The sequence below is a fragment of the Aulonocara stuartgranti genome (genome assembly GCF_965226115.1).
Source record: "Aulonocara stuartgranti genome assembly, chromosome: 23".
Classification (NCBI taxonomy): domain Eukaryota; kingdom Metazoa; phylum Chordata; class Actinopteri; order Cichliformes; family Cichlidae; genus Aulonocara; species Aulonocara stuartgranti.
In genome coordinates this window covers 38,995,364-39,014,525 of record NC_138958.1, presented here as the reverse complement: position 1 = coordinate 39,014,525, position 19,162 = coordinate 38,995,364, and the positions used below count along the sequence as shown (strand labels likewise).

General features: G+C 41.1%; 1 protein-coding gene across 14 annotated transcripts in view; it reads left to right on the top strand.

Moving 5' to 3' along the window:
• The window catches only part of LOC309700630 (peripheral plasma membrane protein CASK-like), a 52,955-nt gene that overhangs the window by 3,508 nt on the left and 30,285 nt on the right, over positions 1–19,162 (top strand). For all 14 annotated transcript variants that reach the window (XM_082524320.1, XM_082524318.1, XM_082524311.1 and 11 more), the window contains exon 2: positions 17,253–17,365. In XM_082524320.1, coding sequence (XP_082380446.1) covers positions 17,253–17,365 — 113 coding nt within the window. The remainder of the gene's footprint in view (positions 1–17,252; positions 17,366–19,162) is intronic.

The following is a 19,162-nucleotide window of genomic DNA, read 5'->3' as shown; positions in this document are numbered from 1 at the left end:
AAGATACGTAGATAAACCCTTAGATCTGGCCTGACACCTTTCAAACTAATATCGTTGTTGTTGAAATCTTAAAGAATTTGAATGGGTAGCATTTGGAGCACTGGGATAGCTTAACCGTTCTATAATAATCTCCTCTAAATTCAGATTGTAAGGTCTTGTTGCAGGTTAGTTCTCCTGAAAGACGGTTGGTTAGTTCCCGGAGAGGAAGGTTTTGTGTAAAGCTGTTGATAAAAATTCTGGGCTGTTAATCAGATCTTAATTTAATTTCAAATTTTTGGCTTTTAGCAACAGAAAAGATGAGAGAATCTGGAGAAAGCAGTCAGTCTTTTGTATTAATTTTTTTAGTCTGCTCTCATTTAGTGTCGTTATAAAGAAAGTGGTGTTTTCACCCCTCCCTGCAAACCACAGTTTAGTTCCGCTCTAGGCAAGATGGTGGAGAGAAAGAGAGAGCCTTTGGCCAGCACAGTCTATCCAAAAGAAGTAGAAGTCGTAAAATGTTTATGTATTCCAACCCATGGAAGGTTAATTAAAAGTTGACTGCAGCTTGATTTGTGTTACGCTCTCCCCTTTGTGCTCAGTGCCATCGTTCTCTTTGCAGGCCCACTGAAGTGTGCTAGTCTGATGCCACCTTGGCCTCTCGTTGCCCCTGTCTGCAACAACAGACATACCACTGTGGAAGCTGCAGGGACCAGTGTTTGCCCTTGGGAAAGAAAGGCCATAGCAGGGGTGGACACACACACACAAAAAAAAAACCCTTCTTCCTAGGCTAGTTCTGGCCCTCTTGCTGTATTTTGTCCATGTGTGGGCTATACATTGAAAATCATTGGCCAATCTGGGCCTAATTCCTGATCTAACACTGTGTCCCCCACCACACCCATTACTTCAGAAAAAATTATAATTTTTAACCTAACAATAAATAATAATTTTAAATACAGTTGATGAAAAAGGATTGCGATCGTGATGTTTTCCATAATCGAGCAGCTGACCTTGTATCATAATATTCCTGATGGTAGTGTAGCTGGGCTAAGTTGTAACCTGGACTTTTGTGTGTTGTTGCCGTGTGTGATTGCACACAAAACTACTAAAATAAACTCCTTTTCCACCGGGATGCTCTACCTTCCTCCTGCTTCTCATTATTTTGGATGGAATGGTGTGCTTTTTCTTTTCTACAACACTGAGAGCTTCACAAGGGTTTAAAACTGCGAACCAAAGCACATGAACTCAAAATATTTGAACAAACCAGAGTCCTGATTTATCGGATTTGTAGATGCATGGAAACAAAAAAAAGAGATGAATATGCTGGTGTAGCATTGCTATAAAGAGAAGCTATGATTGATTTTTACAATTCCTGCATGTGTGTTCATTCACCTCCTCGGTGGTTGTTCTAGCCTTATTTCAGTAGAGCGAGGCCAGACAGGTCAGGTGTCAGCTGCACTTCAGATTACATTAAGTGAAAGGTGACACAGCGTGTTGACCCGGCACAGGCAGTTCGACCCTGCTTTTTATGTGCTCTTTATTTGTAATTTACATAGTAAACATGCTATGAGCATATTGCAGTAACAGCAGGCCTGCTTTTCACATAGCTGAAGCATCAGCAATGAACTGAGGCAATTTAATCCCTTTCTGTCTGTAATGATTCTGTTTGAATAGGACTGAAGTTGTTGAAGCACTATTGGAGTCACAGTGCTCTTTATTTCAGCCCTGGGGTGCTCATTAGGGCCAAGGATATTGGGATGTGCGACTCACTCTGAACCAATGAAGTGATCAGTCCTCTGGCTTATTCTGAGTGAGATAATTAAATTGCTTGGGCGACATTTAGATCTTCCATTTTCATTGATTGTTTTATCATTTTTTTGTGGTGTAATGTTGCTTTCTCCCCAGATAGATGCAACATTTGGCATACAAATGTTAGACAAGATGCTTTGCTGCTGGAATGCCAAATTGTTTCGTTATTAGGATTTGCTTTGGTTTGAAGTACGTAAAATGGGCTGTCACCTGGGTGAGTGTTTAATAGCTTCAGTCAGGTTTAACTAACAAAACTGATCAGACACAGGTAACATTAATCCACTTTCAATCAGAAATCACTGTAACTCATTTGTGTCAAATGTGTGTGTTTTAACCAGTCCATCCCTCAAGAAGACGTATCAGAAAATAATTTAAAACATTTGGGACTGTACATTAGGTGTCATGATAACGACAATATTTAAAGGTGAAATATTGGTATTATGTCATAATGTGCACATTATAATAGCAAATAAGCGTGTGATTGTTCTTTTTTGTTTGCCTTTGTACACTTGTGTTGTGTAAATAATATGCTGTAATATATACATTGCTTGTACATGTTTTTCTGAATGGTATTTGTCCATAAAAACAAGCAGACTACTTTAAGAAAAGTCTAAAATTTGTCTGCAGTCAAGTAATCGTGTAGGAAAACATGCACAAAATGTAAGGCAGACATGGATATAACAACTGGCTACTAAAGCATAAGAAAGCCATATAAATGATATAGTAGCCACCACCAGTGCTGCTACTTGTGCAGCAACAACATTTATATTTACGAGCAAAGCTGGCAGTGATGTGATAATAAACGTGCACTTTGAGTTGCACAAAAAAAAAGAAGAAGAGTAAAGCAACTGAATTAATTTTGTGCTCTAATAAAACTAAAATCAAAAACATGAATATATATTAGTTTCAATCAGTCTTTGTCAAAATGCTAAAAAAATTGTAAATTACAGCCTTTATGATGAGGTTTTGGTGGAGATTTATTGAGAATTGGGACGTGTACATGACTTACCATGAAAGTTGTTTTTGCAGTTAATTTCTAATGCTCTTGCACAGAGTGGGTGATAATCCGGTCTTTAAGTCTGAGGTCATTAGCTGCGTCCGGGCCCAAACTCCGCTGCAGGTCCCAAAGTCAAACGATCACTAAAGCATTACTGGGAGTTGAAAAACTGTCTAAATTCCTTGATCTTTAATGAAAAAGAGCAGTGTTGCTACTTTACCAGGTGCAGCGATTAAGTTTAACATTCAGGCATCCATGAAAACAGAATTTTATTAAATTTAAATTTATTAAATTTAATGGAGTTAGAAGTTAGCAGGGTGTTAGCTCGCTAGCTTCCATCTAAATATAATATAGAATAGAATAGCCTTTATTGTCATCGTACAGAGTACAACGAAATTGGAGTGCCACTCCCTTGGTGCAAGTTTCAATAATAAATATAAATGTAAAATATAAAAAGTACAAAAAAACAATCGTAAGTACTCAAACAATAGTATGTACAATATATACAGGATAGCAGCATTAATATAATGACAGTATGAATAGCAGCATAATATAATGACAGTGACGGTATGGAATAGGTTCAATTGTTTTTGTGCTTATTTACTACGGTGGTAGCTCTGGGAAAGAAGCTATCCCTGAATCTGTTTGTCCTGGTTTTATGTGACCTGTACCGTCGGCCTGACGGTAATAGTTCAAACAGTTGGTTGCTGGGGTGAGAGTAGTCCTTGATGATATTGCCAGCTCTGCTGAGGTACCGAGAGTTTGCAGTGACCTCCAGGCTGGGCAGAGAGCAGCCAGTGATCTTCTGGGCTGTGTTGATGACCCTCTGCAGTACTTTCCTGTCCGCAGCTGAGCACCCTGCATACCATGTTGTTATGCCGTACGTTAGGATGCTCTCTATGGTGGCTCTGTAAAATGTCACCAGCAGCCTCTCCTCCAGGTTGTTCCTCCTGAGCACTCTCAGAAAGTGGAGACGCTGCTGGGCCTTTTTAACCACCGCTGTAGTATTTGCAGTCCAGGAGAGGTCATCAGATATCTGCACGCCCAGAAACCTCATGGAGTGTACCCTCTCCACACAGTTCCCGTGAATGTAAAGTGGGGCCGGGTCTGCTCTGCCCTTCCTGAAGTCCGAGATAAGTTCTTTAGTTTCCGTGGTGTTCAGTTGGAGGTTGTTAACTGAACACCACTCAGTCAGTCTGTTGACCTCATCTCTGTAGTCCGACTCATCCCCCCTTGAGATGAGTCCAACCACTGTGGTGTCATCCGCGAACTTTATGATGGTGTTTGAGAGATGGGTAGGGGAGCAGTCGGATGTGTAGAGCGTAAACAGGAGGGGACTCAAAACACATCCTTGTGGAGACCCGGTGCTGAGTGTGATGGTGCTGGACCGGTGGGGGCCGAGTCTGACAGACTGTGGTCTATTTGTCAGGAAGTCCTTGATCCAGAGGCAGATGGGGGTGGAGAGTCCCAGGTGAGACAGTTTCTGGACCAGGATCTCCGGGATGATATGATTGAATGCTGAGCTGAAGTCCAGAAAGAGCATTCTCACATAGCTTCCTCGGTGCTCCAGGTGACTCAGCGCAGTGTGGAGCGCTATGGTGATAGCGTCCTCGGTGGAACGATTTGTCCTGTAGGCAAATTGGTGGGGGTCCAGAGTGGGAGGCAGACCGGCCCTGATGTGCTGACAGACCAGTCTCTCAAAGCACTTCATCACTACAGGCGTAAGTGCAACAGGCCTTTAGTCATTTGGGCTGGCCACAGCTGTCTTCTTGGCGATGGGGATGATGGTGGAGGTTTTGAGGCAGGGCGGGACGGTGTTTGATGACAAGGAAAGGTTGAAGATTTTAGTGAAGACTCCGGTCAGTTCGTCAGCACATGCTCTGAGAACCTTTCCATGTATTCCATCAGGACCTGCCACCTTCCTGGGATTCACTGACCTTGGAACACACCTCACTTGGTGCTCCCTGAGTGTTAGTGTGCCAGTGCTGGGGGCGGGTGGAAGTGGTGTGGCAGCTGAGGGCCTGGTCGTCTCAAAGCGGGCGAAGAAACTGTTTAGATCCTCAGCCAGCGAGGCATCAGTCCTAGATGTTGCCTGGTTATTGCTTCTGTAGTTGGTAATGTGATTGATCCCCTGCCACATTTTTCTGGGGTCGTTGTCAGCAAAGTGATCTTCAATCCTCCTCCTATAGGCAGCCTTAGCTTTCCTGATGCCTCTACTCAGGTCTGCCCTGGCCGCCCTATACGCAGCCCTGTCCCCTGACTTGAAGGCAGTGTTGCGGCTTTTTAGGAGGGATTGCACTTCGCTATTCATCCAGGGTTTTTGATTTGGAAACACCCTGACCCTTTTGTTGACAGTGACATCGTCAACACAGTTCCTGATGTACGAGAGTACAGTGTCCGTGTACTCCTGGAGGTTGTGGCTGGAGAATAAATCCCATACAGTTGTTGAGAAGCAGTCCTGCAGTTCAGAAAGGGCTCCTTCAGGCCAGGTTTTTATTTTCTTTGTCTGGGGCTTTGTTTTTCTCAGCAGGGGGGTGTAGGTGGGGGTGAGGGACATGCAGAGGTGGTCAGATCCAGCCAGGTGGGAGAGGGGTGTCGCTCTGAAAGCATGCCTGATCTTTGAATAGACATGGTCCAAAGTGTGTTCTCCTCTCGTAGCAAAGTCCACAAACTGGACAAATTTAGGAAGCACAGTCTTTAGGCACGCTTTGTTAAAGTCGCCGGCGACAATAAAAACCCCATCGGGGTGGGCAAGCTGTTGTTTGTTTATGGTGTTGAGCAAGAGGCTGAGAGCCGTGCTAACGTTAGCATCCGGCGGTATATAAACAGCTATCACATTAACTACTATAAACTCCCTCGGGATGTAAAAAGGTCTGCACGAGACTGCCAGAACCTCCAAATCAGGAGAACAGTGTGTGTGAATGATCCTGCGGTTACAACACCACGTACGTGCACATGCACGTAAACACATAGCCCCCCCCCTCTGCTTTTACCTGAGTTGCTGTTTCTGTCATGCTGGTGTAGCGTGCGGCCTGCTAACTCGACTGCAGCGTCCGGCGTTGCAAACATTCAAAAATATCTGCATTAAACGAGCACCAAACTGGAGAGCTAAGAGCCGCTGCACCCGTGCGCGCCGCCATATATATATATAGATAGATAGATAGATACCATGTTCTGACAGAGATTTCTGAAAAAAATTAAACGTACAGCTCTGCTATCACTTCTAACATAAATTAAGATAGTAACGTAAACAGCAGCGACGTTTGTAGGGTTACTGAAGTTGGACTAGCTGGTGTATATATATGTATATATATGTGCTACATGATCGCTAGCGACACAGCTATGTTAGCATAACAGCACAGTGAAGCTGGAGGACGAACAAACTTTTTTCCCACTCGATAAAAGCGGACGTGAGGGTTCCCGATGGTTAGGAACAAATGTAATCACATGGCAGGATGCTGTAAATGGACCAAACGTCAGTCAGGAGAACAAGTAAGATAATCCATCCACAATACGAGGTTGGTCATTAATGTACTGCTGCATGGGCTGGGCTGTAGTTGCATCCTAAGGTTTTAAAAACTGAGCTTTAAAATTATTAGCGGTAATAAAACCGAGAGAGGCTGACAGTGATCACTGACTGTTTTTAGGGGCTTGTTGAGAGAAAATAGAACAAGTTACAAAGTATTAAAACACGTTTAAAGCACAATAGCCCTATTAAACGCAGGGTAGTTTGGACCTGGAAGCAGGATTCAGCACGTCATCACTTAAAGACCGGATAGCCTCAAAGTTATATCTCGACAGTTCAAGGAAATTTGTGAAAATGACACTTGTGATCATATAGAGTTAAAATAAAAAAATTGGAATCACTAATGTTTTATTTGTGATTGCATCTTGCAAGTTGCATTGTTTATTAAAACAAACAAAAATGAAGGGAATTTTCCGAAGTTGTTGCCAATTGAGCTGCCGTTCACCGATGACAGACTACTGCTGATTTGAAATGTGACTTTATTGCCACAAGATAGCAGCAGTAGCAATATTATGCAAAAGTAATGACTCATCTATATATGCAGTGACGCAGCACAAGCCAAATGTATGTATATTAAGTATAATGCAGTATACGGAATTTAATCTTAAAGTGAACATGGCTAATTTACACCACTGAGCCCTGCTTTCTAAAACTGACGTAGATTTAACACCGTCTGTGTAGCAGAATTTAAGAAATAAGTGCTTACGTTTTTTTTAAAAGCATCATGTGTCAGTAGGGAACGTTATGCCACCGGGTTGGTTGGTTGGTTGCTGTCAATCGATTTACATTCGTTTAGTTTAACTAACTAGTAACAGAACCAATAACTCAGAGTTAATTATATGTCAGTTGGTGTAAATTAGTCATTATATATTTAGTGTTACATTAACATTAAAATTGCAACTCAAAAATATGTTCTACTGGCAGTTTTGTACCTCGGTTCAGGTTTTCTAAACGGCTATTTAAAGCCCTTCTTTACCACAGTGTAACTGCATCAGCAATTTCCATCCACCATTTGCTCTTCCTGTTATATGCAGTGTAACTACCGAGAGCTCCAGCGATGCTTGGCTGAGTCATTCGATAACTTTTGGTTCACTGTGTTAACTCCTCCTGGTTATACTTGACAGTCTGTTTCTTTGTGGTGAAACAAGTTTGTTGTTTTCACCGTTTGCAATATGCAAGAAAACTGTTCCTGCTAAGCATTGTGCTCAGTTGTTGAAGTAGATCCTAGATACTAAATTGTCATTGGAAGCTGACATGCAGCTGTCATTCTAAAACATGCTATTGCCCTACTGTTTGATGCCTGTGCCCTGATTTTGTTCAGGGACATGACTGAGAGATCTCCTGTGAAACACATACTGAAATCAAGACCTCAAATAACACACAAAGAAGTGGGAAACTGGGAAAATTGAATTAAAGTTAGCTTTTAAGTTTAAAGACATGCAGGTGATCAACCAAAGAATCCCTACTTTTAATGATTTCATTTTTTATTGTGGAATAATTGAATACCATACACCTTTAATGATCTTCTCTGATCCACACAGTCACAAATATACATGTAGGCTCAAATGTATATACACGCTTAAGTCTTTTAATAAGTGGTGCTGAAGGTTGTGCAAGATCTTAAATTGATAAGGCCAAGGCCTGTTAACTTCTTGTTGGTGATCATGATCATGACAGCTAGTAGTTTCTCTTTGCCAGCATCTGTTTGCCAGCACTGGGCTGATTTTGAGAGAGGCCAAGAAACTCAGTAAAGATGTAAGGAGGAGGAGATGTTCCAGACATTTGTTGATCGCTACCTGGTCCATGCATGTCTGAAGACTTTCTGTTGCACTGGCAGAACGTGTCTTTGTTGTGGATTACGTGTTGTCTTTCTTTTCTTTTCTTTTCTGGCCTTATTTCATAGATACAGTGAGAGAGAGGGGAAGACGTGATCAAAGGGCCACGAGTCAGACACGAACCCGGGCCGGCCGCTCTCAGCTATATGGCCTGTAGTCGCCTGCTTAACACACTGAGCTAAACCCACGCCCTACGTTTTGTCTTTTTGACACTCATATTAAGCCCCTTTTCCATTACTACCTGCTCAGGTCGACTCGCCATGGTTCACCACGGTTTTAAAGGTTTTCCCTTAGGTCATGGTACCTGGTACCAGGTACTATTTTAGTACCTGTTGGCCGGAGTTCCAGACTGCAGCTAACCAATTATATGGTCAGTGGCATCACTGAATGAGTCATGAGAGTATCTCATTCATGAAAATCAAAACTGTCATTTTTGACACCCGGGCAATGAGGGAAATGGCTACAAAAACACCGTGGTCCCAGAGTCTGACGAAAAGCCACAGACGGAGCAGCAGGTATATCATCGCCTCGACGTACACCATTATTGTCGTGTCGCATACTAATTATGCCATGGGACACTCTGCTGCGTTGCTATGATGACGGAGTGTCCCACCAACTGTAGGTGGTACATGAATTTAATGGAAAACCGCTTGATCCGAGTCGAGCCTTGGTGAGATGAGTAGGTAGTAATGGAAATGAAGCTTTAGAGAGGTGTTACCTAGAGCTGCTTGATTTAGGTAAACACCAAAGTGTTACTTTGCTCATTAACTGTAATCTTCATTGTTTAACACAATTATAAAAATTATTGTTAAGAAATACATCATACATTTGCCTGATTTATTGGTATGCCGGTCTTAATTTCATGCATAATATCAGTTTTATTTCAGTTACCATCACACTGATGATAGATTGGCTGTAAAGGAAAAGGTGTGTGCTCTATTTATAACACAGAAAATCTTCCAAAGAAAAATGACTGCAAACAAACTAATAATTTTGACCACACTATCTGGATTCTGTGGCATTGAAAAGCCAGACTTATAATTAATATCTGTTTAATCACCTAGGCTTCTAGTGATTTTTGGAAACTGGTTAGCATTGTCTGCACAATTAGGTTGTATTTAAGATGCTATTCTTGATATTATGTTTCCTTCTGTTTGTAAATGGGATAATGGAGACTGCCTATTCACATGGAAAACTCAGGGTTCAAGTGCCGACACTGGCAACCATGCACTGCAGCGGCCTATGCAAGACTTTGCTGCAGTTCCTGCTGGGATCAATAAGGCATCACATTACAGCGTCATCTTGCTTTTGTGGAGGAAACATTTCTAGAGAGTTTTTTTTTTGTGTGTTTGTTTGTTTGTTTTTGTTTGCCATTACAAAATCTTTTCTGCAATCTGCATAATGGGATATTTTTGCTAGATTGTAGCACGGCACATAAACTTTACCACACTATACACAGTATGTTGTTTTCATTCACTAGGGCACTTGTGGTCTCAACTTTCCTTTCCATGTGTAGTATATGCCCACACACAGATCAATAGTTGTGAATGGATGGTGCGAAGTTGAAGCTTTCTTTCAGACTACAAGACCAGACTCTACAGGGAGGTTTAAACAATCTTGGATCCTCTTCTGGCTTATGTAAAAGAGAGGATTTTCTGCCAAAGCTTTCAAGCCTCCTGAGGGTATGTGCGCTCTGAATTTCAGTTTGCAACCGGGTTGCTAATTTCCCTGCACATATTCAAAGGGTTGTTTTCCTGATTTGCATAAAGAAGCAGCTCTGGATTACTGCTCCTCAGACGTACACAGACTATCCTTGACAGAGCTCTGAACTTTGTTGAACTTGTTAAATTAAAAGCTTTGGATTTAAGCTCAGTTTGGGCAGTAGGGCAAATAGTTGTTGAAGAATTAGTTTTGTGGAATCACTATAATGAACTTGCGTTTTCTCACTTTCAAGTGCACATCTGTTTAGAAATTATGAATAGAGTTCTGTGCATGCATAGGAGTCAATGCAGAGAATCACAATATATTTTGTATTTGATTCCACGTTTTTGAGCTTCCAATTATGTTTCTGCTATCACTGTTGAGCTAACCATTGTGAATCATTAAAGAAGGTTATGGGGTGATGGTGAGATTCCATGCATGCAGTGGATGTTTAGAAAATGGCTAAGCTGTGTGTCTCTAATAATGTTTACTAGGACGAGAGCAGATGATGATAAGTTTAAGTGTCTATTATGTTAAAAGTCAACACTGTCCAGCACCAGTTAGCACCCATCTGATAAACTCTGAGACTGAGACTTATGCTAGCTTCTTACCACAGGTAAAAAGTCAAAATGCTGTTCTAAGCAGTAGTGGTCATGTGGAGTCTGCAGCTTACAGATGTGTCCTGCCTCTGCTTTAGAGAGAGGAAAGAGAATCATCTGAGAAGATATTTCACTCATGGCCAGTATGAATGTTAAAAATGCTCCTAACATCGTTTCTTGGATTTACACAAAGCAGAGAGTTGAAATGAGCCAAAGAGCAGTCTGCAAAGACTGCCACTTCGAGCTAATGTTTGATGACTGCTGCTGTCGGATGTGAGCCATGTGTGGGAGTTTTATATGAGCCCACTTAGCACAGCTGCGGTGATGTCAGTATGGCATGCGGCCTCACCGCTTCCCAGCATACACACGTCTGTGTTTCTGTCTTTGTGAGGACACAGAGTAAACCCACAGTAACACTGAGCGCCACCAAATTCTATCCTTGAATCTAATCCTGATCTTAAATGTTAGGTCAAATCTGAGCCTCTGAGTAGCTTTTTTGGTGTGTTGGAAAGCAGGTACCAGCCATAATGTCCTCACAGAGGAGATCTAAAACTCGAAATGGTCCTCACAAAGATGAATTTATAAGTACATATGCAATTTATGTCTTTTATAGTTACTTGGGCTCTTATAATGCCTCTGTAATGGCTCATGAATATGGTTGAATGGTCATTTAATTTTTTCTTCATGCCAAATGAGATGAATTACATTCTAATTTATCAAATTAATTGGCAGTCCCAGCCCCCTCTCTCACACAACATGTAAAAATGGCCTAATTCAGGGGCTAATTCTCCATGCAGATTCTTGCATTTAAAGCCAAGATTACAAATGAGGTTGATGCATAAAATGGGGCCGATTCACCCTATCCCACATCATTGCTTAATGGTGGTAATGACTGTTATTGAAATACACTAGACCAGTGCCAAAATAGCCTTACCCTCACTGAATCATTTGTGCCCCCGTGGTTATAGTCTCTCACTGAAGTTGCCTAAACCTTCATCAGTCAGTTGCAGATCTGGAACCAGAGACCACCTGATTAGGTTACAACCATTGTGGAGAAAAAATGGGATTTTTTATTTTTTTCCACCATAGTAGCTAAATTCAAGGGTGCTACGGCATGGGCATGTATGTCATGGTAAGTTTGGGCATGTTTGCTGGTGTTGGAACTTGAACCCTGAGTTTTCCGTGTGAACAGCTGTCTCCACAATCCCATTTACAAACAGAAGGAAACTTAATACTAAGAATGGCATCTTAAATACAACCAGTTTCCGAAATCACTAAAGAGGCCTAGATGATTAAACAGATTTTAATTACAATTTTGACTTTTCCACGCTTCAGAATCACGCTAGTGTGGTAAAAATTAATAGTTTGTTTGCAGTCATTTCTCTTAGGAAGATTTGGTGTGTTATAAATAGAGCACACGCCTTTTTCTTCACAGCAGTGCTTTTTTCACATTGGCCAATCTATCATCAATGTAATGGCAGTTGTAAAACTGATATCATGCATGAAATTAAGACCGGCATACCAATAAATCTGGCAAATGCATGATGTATTTGTTAACAATAATTTGAATAATTGCATTAAACAATGAAGATTACAGTTAATGAGCAAAATAACCCTTTGGTGTTTACCTAAATCAAGCAGCTCTAGGTAACACCTCTCTAACACAATGTCAAAGAGACAACACGTAAACCACAACAAAGGCAGACTCTACGGCCTGCTGTTTCTACAGAAAGTCTTAAACCATGAAGAGTTGTGCCTGATGAAGTAGTGACTCAATACAAAATTACCCTGTGGGTTGAAGCTACAACGGTGGTCAGAAGTTTAAAAACACATGCCATGGGCATGAATGTCGTGGTAATTTGGGGCTTATAGTAATTTCTTTGAACTGTTCCTTTTCTAGTCTTGATTGATTGTTCAGCATACATCTTTAATGACTTCAAAAACACAAGAGTTGGATGCACAAGTTAGAATTTACTTTGTGTGTGGATTAGAGAAAATCCAGTGTCAAAAGTATAAATACAGGATACAGAAACCCCCACTAGTATTTGCTTAAATGCCTCTTAACAAGTTACACATCGAACAGATGCTTTCAGTGACAGTCAACAAACTTCTAGCATAATTCTGGCTGGATATTTGACCACTCTTCTTGACAGAGTTAGTAGAGTTTATTTAAATTGGTTGAATTCCTGGCTTATAAGCATAGATAAATTACATGCATACATTTCAATGGGGTGGAGATTGGGGCTTTGGGAAGGGCATTGTCCCTTAGCAAATGACAATGCGTTTAGTGCCAAGCTTTTTACTAAAATACCAACCTATGCATCTGAAAAATTAAGGCTACATGGGGGATACAGGAAGTGCAGGGAGTTTTCTTTCCCACTGTTGCCGATTGCCTACTCATAATGAGTCATCTGATTGTTGTTTTCTCTGTGTTACTGCAGGTCTTTAAAGCGCCTTGAGACAACGGAAGTTTTTATTTGACGCTATATAAATAAAAACTGATTTTTGTGCTGGTGTAAACAGCAAGCGTTTGAATGGATTGAGAAATGGCTATTGTAGTATGTTAATTAGCCATGTGCTTGTGTGGCTTGCTTGTTTATCCTCATTAGTCATGTGGGGCTATTGTCTGACATTAATTTCAGGTGAAAGCTTGCTTTAAAGACTAAGCTGGATATGAATAATGAGCCAATCATGTGATCATTCATGGAGAATAATCACAGAGAGAATTGCTGCAGCAGACAGACAGACACTCAAAGTAAAAACGATACCCATCTCGCTTTCACAGCTGGTTAAGATTGCAGGGTTGGAACAGGGGTGTCAGAAGTCCCATCAAGCACTCAAGCAGCAACCCACACCTCCCACTTCCTAATGGGTAAACACAGCTGTTTCAGCACATCAACCCAAGGGCAAAGGTCGCTGAGACTGTCAGATCATCAACTGGATTCCTGCGCACCCTGATGAGAAGAGTGTTTTAAGAGTTCTCTTGGCTCACAGTGTGCACATGCTGCCTGCATTTGTACGGGTTGGTCTTTACAAACTAACGTGAGAGCAAATACAGGTGCAGCTGCCATGCTCTGCACAGGAAGGGCATCGTCGGGCAACTTCATTCACTGATTCAGCTAAAGCAGTACCTGGTAACAGCTACCAATCAGGGCTTCATCAGATAGGTGTTGCTGTGGATGTGTGTGTAAGAGTGTGTGAGTGAGCAGAACTGTTTCCACCACTGAGGATTGCAGACCCGGAAGATGTAGAGACAGCTGTACCACAGCGGGGGTATGTGTGCGTCTGTAACTCTCAGTGGGCCCGGAGACAGAAAATATGCATGTCTTTACTTTCAGTGTCTGTTTTTACACAAAATGTTCCAGTTCCTACACGAACGTAACCTGCTGCTCGTATGATCTCATCAGGAAAGCCGACAGGTGTCTAGGGTTACACCAATGTGTACACACTATAAAAGCAGTGTGTGTTGTGATGGTGGAAGCAAAATGACAGAAATGATGTAATTGTTCAAATACTTAAGGTTTTAATTTTTAATTATTTTTTTAAAACCTATTATTATAATGATCTGTTCCCCAACTTCTCCTACATGTGTTGATCAATGTGGATGAAATTACTATATAAGCTGCCTAGGGTACCAGGATTATCAGCATATGTATAGCTTTGGGAATCATTTTTATAATATTCAAATCCTTACAATTTCTATAAATGTGAAGTAGCTTATCTCGAAATGAACTGCAACATCTCGAGTACATTCCTACAGCAAAGATTTTTTTTCTTCTTTTCCTTAAGACAGGTTGTAATCTGGATTGCAAAAGTAATAGATTATCTATGTTTTGTTGTTTACATAGCATCTTATTAAAAAACAAAACAAAAAAGAAAACCTGGCCAGCCAAGTACATAGAGCAGTTTGTTTGTTCCGTCCAGCAATGCTGTGATTCATTTCACAACTGGTAAATTAACGTGCTTTTACTTTGAAAGTTCCTGTCTCATGTCTCCCTTTAGTCAGGGTGGTCTGCTGTTGGGATAGTTTTGGATATCATTTAGTGATCCTTCTCTTCTTCCACTCTCAATTAAACATCAAATAAACTTCACAGCGTGGCAGGAGCTAGCAGTGTCGTTTCTTTGAGAGCCGCTGCTTGCTGAAGAGGCCACTTTGAGCAGAACTTGCAGCATTTGGAGAGCTGCTTGTGTTATGCTTACTTATTAGAGGCAGCTGTATGTGGCATGCATGTATTTTCAAATTCTTTCAAACTGTTGGTTCATTATAATCTTATATTTATTTTATATTGTGATTAAACCATGAGAAAGAAGAGTAGGCTCTTTATACAGGTTCCTCTTAAAAAGCTATTTAAACCCCTTGCAAAAGTGTGTTTTGTTTCTCCTTCTCGTTCTTGTCCTCGCTATATCAGTACTTGATTAATTTGAGCACTTTTGACTGAGAAGTTATCAGGTGTACACCAGAGGTGGGACCAAGTCATTGTTTTGCAAGTCTCAAGTAAGTCTCAAGTCTTTATCCTCAAGTCTCAAGTCAAGTCTCAAGTAATGTCAGGCAAGTCAGAGTCGAGTCTCAAGTCACTGGTGTAAAAGTCCGAGTCAAGTCACAAGTCTGAAACTTTGAATTTCAAGTCCTTTCGAGTCTTTAAAAAAAAAAAAAACAACGAAAAAATAATGTTGCAGTTATGCTAAATGTAAATGTTAGACCATGTAATTTTAAAATCTGTGTTTTTCTCAACACATGACAAAATAGTGAACTTAGAAAATATACACAAATTGTGAAATTGCACCTCTTTAAAATGCAGCTCAATTAAACTTAGCTCCAAGAATAATTTTCACCGACGGTTCTGAGATAAGCTGCATGTTATTCTTGGATGCGGTTGTAGGACCGGCTTTAAAATCGCATGACAAAAATATCATACACATTAAAAAAAACTGTATCACCAACGTAGCCTGGACAACATTTGCTAGTTAGATGAAGTCAGCTATCTCATCTTAGCATATTTATATGCATATTTATAATCATACGGTTCTTGGAGTGAGTGCATACACTCATGAAGTTTAGTAACTTCAGGTCACTGCAACAAGCCCAGGTACAGTTTACCGACGGATGGGTACAGGACCTTGAAATGCACCGTGTAGAACGAAAGACCATCGTACGTATCATAAGTTTACCAGTCTCACAAATTGTCGTCATAAATACACATTCCTTAACCGTTTATTAATAGGACCTTTGAGCTCAACGGTAATTAATTAGCAGTGGAAATAATTTCTGGTACCCATCACAGAAATGTAGCAGTGACAATAATATTGTATGCTGTAATCGTACTGGGCAATTAGTGATACAAAAAACCTGTTTTATCCTGTGAATAAAAGTATATGTTTTTGTCAATGTACCATAATAACAGAAGCGAAACGCAATATTGTGTCAGGACAATTCACTATTTATGCACAATAAACAAAGGAGCATAGCGCGACAATTTCTGTTCAGCGCCAGACTTGCTTGTAACCTATATCACCAATTATGTCATGAAAGTGACGTATTAACTACTAAAAAACACTGACCTTTGTGTAAATGCTTGGAGCAGACTAACCTGTGAGCTGGAGTGTTCTGGGACGTTATATTTGACCTTTGAATGGCTGCAATCCAGGCCACCCGTCGCCTCTTTGTTACTTCGGAAACATGGCTCGAACAATTTCTCTTCAACGACATAATCCGATAACAACCGATCTCTTTACCCGTCGGCTTCCCGTGGCTGTCATGCGACCGGCTATTGCAGTTAATAATACAACAGCTTCTTGTGTTTCTTTTTATCGCTGTATAACTGATTTTAATTGAAAGCCTGCGTGCGCTAGTACCGCTTGCCACGAGTTCCCAGAATCCTTTGCGGTTCTACCCGTGAATGACGTCACATTTTCAATCTCTATATAATATGCATGTTAAATTTTGTATTTGGGGTAAAATATCAAGTCTTTTCAAGTAAACCGGTTCAAGTCCAATTCAAGTCCCAAGTCATTGGTGTAAAAGTCCAAGTCAAGTCACAAGTCTTAGAACATTTTTTCAAGTCAAGTCTAAAGTCATAAAATTAATGACTCGAGTCTGACTCGAGTCCAAGTCATGTGACTCGAGTCCACACCTCTGGTGTACACTTTAACTTGTGTGCTACCACGCATACCACTAGAAAGGTCATGCAGGATATGAATTTCTCAGCATTAGTTTGCTGATAATTCTGTAGAGGCTTAACGCGTATGTAGGCAGATTGTTGAGTGAACAAATTTGTCATTTGAAATCTAAATTTTGCCCCGCATATTATTTATTTATTTGACTGCTTTTTTCATATTAAATTGAAAATCTCAAGAAATGCTGTTCAAATCAGGAAATCTTGTCTTACTGCACATGTCAAGCTCCAAAGCAGCTATAAGAGGAAACACAAATTTGCAATATCTGCCACCTCCTTTCCCCCAAAATAAACTGTGTAGGGTAGGTCTCCCTAGCACAGGTCTCTATAATAAAGCTTTTATTTTAGCTTTTACAGCTGCGCTGCACCACACCGCTCTGTAATTCCCACTGGCACGAGCATGGAGACTACGAAGCGTAGCTAACCACCCACTGTAAATCCAGAATATTCCCAGAAACAACACTATGTCTGCCCACTGCCCAAGACTAGTGTGTGCCCATCATTATGTGTACATAGGTTTATGGCAGGCGCTCACTGAACTCAGGAGTCATGAAGTGAATGAAAGAAACGCATGCAGACGCTTGTGTTTGTGTCTGTAGGTATCTGTGACTAACTTTAAACCTTTTTGTATTGCAGGGGTCCCTTCAGCGTGGTGAGGCGCTGCATCAACAGGGACACCGGCCAGCAGTTTGCTGTAAAGATTGTTGATGTGGCCAGCTTTACCTCCAGCCCTGGCCTCAGCACAGAAGGTGAGAAGCACAGCAGACCTGGATTGATCTGGGGCTGGCAGGTCACGTGTGCTGGTTTTTCACTTAAGGCACCAGATGGAAGGGGTTAACATAACCAGGGCAAGAGAGCGTCGCTATAGAGATTATTCAAGGAACCGCACTCTTTAACAGACCTAGAAGAGCTGTGTTCTGTGTAATGGGACCCCCCATGTTCTTGTGGGTTAAAACAAATATTGGGATTAAACTGCAAATGGAGGTTGGCTCACACATCAAACACTGTGGCACTCACAGAGTGCATAATGGCCTCTCACACATAAATAAACAGGCCATAATGTTGCATACACTGCACCCAGATGAGTAATATCTTGGAACTGCATGTGTCGTGTGTTGGTTTAGGGTGTGATAGGCTCACATTTTGTGAGATGCTCCATGCATGCCTTGTCTCACCATGTGGGTTTGGGTTTTGTCATGCTGTGTGTGTGTGTGTGTGTGTGTGTGTGTGTGTGTGTGTGTGTGTGTGTGTGTCAGGGTGGGGAGTGAGGGATTGAGACAAAAATCACAGGTGTGTGTGTGTTGGTGGTAGTATTGGCATTCACTATGGGCCATCTGTGATGCCCCAGCCAGAGATTATTCTGGCAGCCAATAACAGCAGGAAAAGGAAATGACCCGAGGGAGGAGACAGAGGAAAAATCGGAGTGTTACACCAAGGTTTCCCAAACCAGAACTTACACCCAGGTTATTTTTGTGCTAATTGTATTCATCTGAAAACATAAACCACCCACATTTAAGAGTTTCTCTTACCTCAGAAATATTTCAAAGCATCTTTTTTATTTTTTAAATCTCTTGAGTCACTTCACACATGCTTCACCATGTGGTCGCTTTCACCAGGAATGGCACAAAAATGAACAGACTTCCAAATGTGATGATAGGGATGTCGAATTCTTCCAGTACGTTAAAGGTTGGGGCTTTGGCGCATGACTTGTTACAGAGGCTCTCGTGTCACATGATGCATTTCTAGGAATGCCAACAATATTACATTGTATGCTTTTTCATATTGCGATAAACAGAGAGCAGCTCATTTCACAAATGTGGGGATTTACTGTGCTAGGCAGCAAGAGATCGAATCCGTAGCAGATATTGAGGGGAGGGTTTTAAGGGCTGTGGGTGGTTAATACTGTTAGATAGACGTCAGTATCAATAACAATTTAAAACAGCTTCAGAGTATAAAATCATTTAAAGCACATTCAGAAGGCTGCGTGATAATTGTCCTTTTTTTATTCTGTTAAAAGGTGCCGTACCATTGGAAAGCCTGTTTGTTTGGCCTTAAATGGTGCTGCATCTGTAAGAAAAACACATTTGTGGGTTGAGCAGCAGAGTTGAGTTTGTGGGTTGCGCCCATGAAAAAAACAAATCTGGTCTTTCCTCTAAGATGACAACGCTCACCCTCACAGAGCGGGGTTTATCAGAGGTTGCTTCCAGGATTTGGGATTTGGGAGTGGAGAGGATGGAAAGGCCTGCCTGCAGTCCTGATGTTTGACTGTTGGAGAATGGTATGCGTCCCACAGCAGTGTGTGAGCGGAGGACCAGCATAAAAATAAATAAAAATAATATTGTTAAATAAAGAAATTGTTAAAATGCCAACATACCTTGTTTGCAATAAATGGCAGCAAACAACACAGTAGCAGAATCAGGTATAAAGCACTGATAGAAAAGATTTGATGTTTTTCATGGGCGCACATACTAACTTTTTTTTTTTTTTTAAATCATGCAGTCTGTCAAATGTTATACAATTCCAGAGTTTTCTGGTGTTTTTGCTTA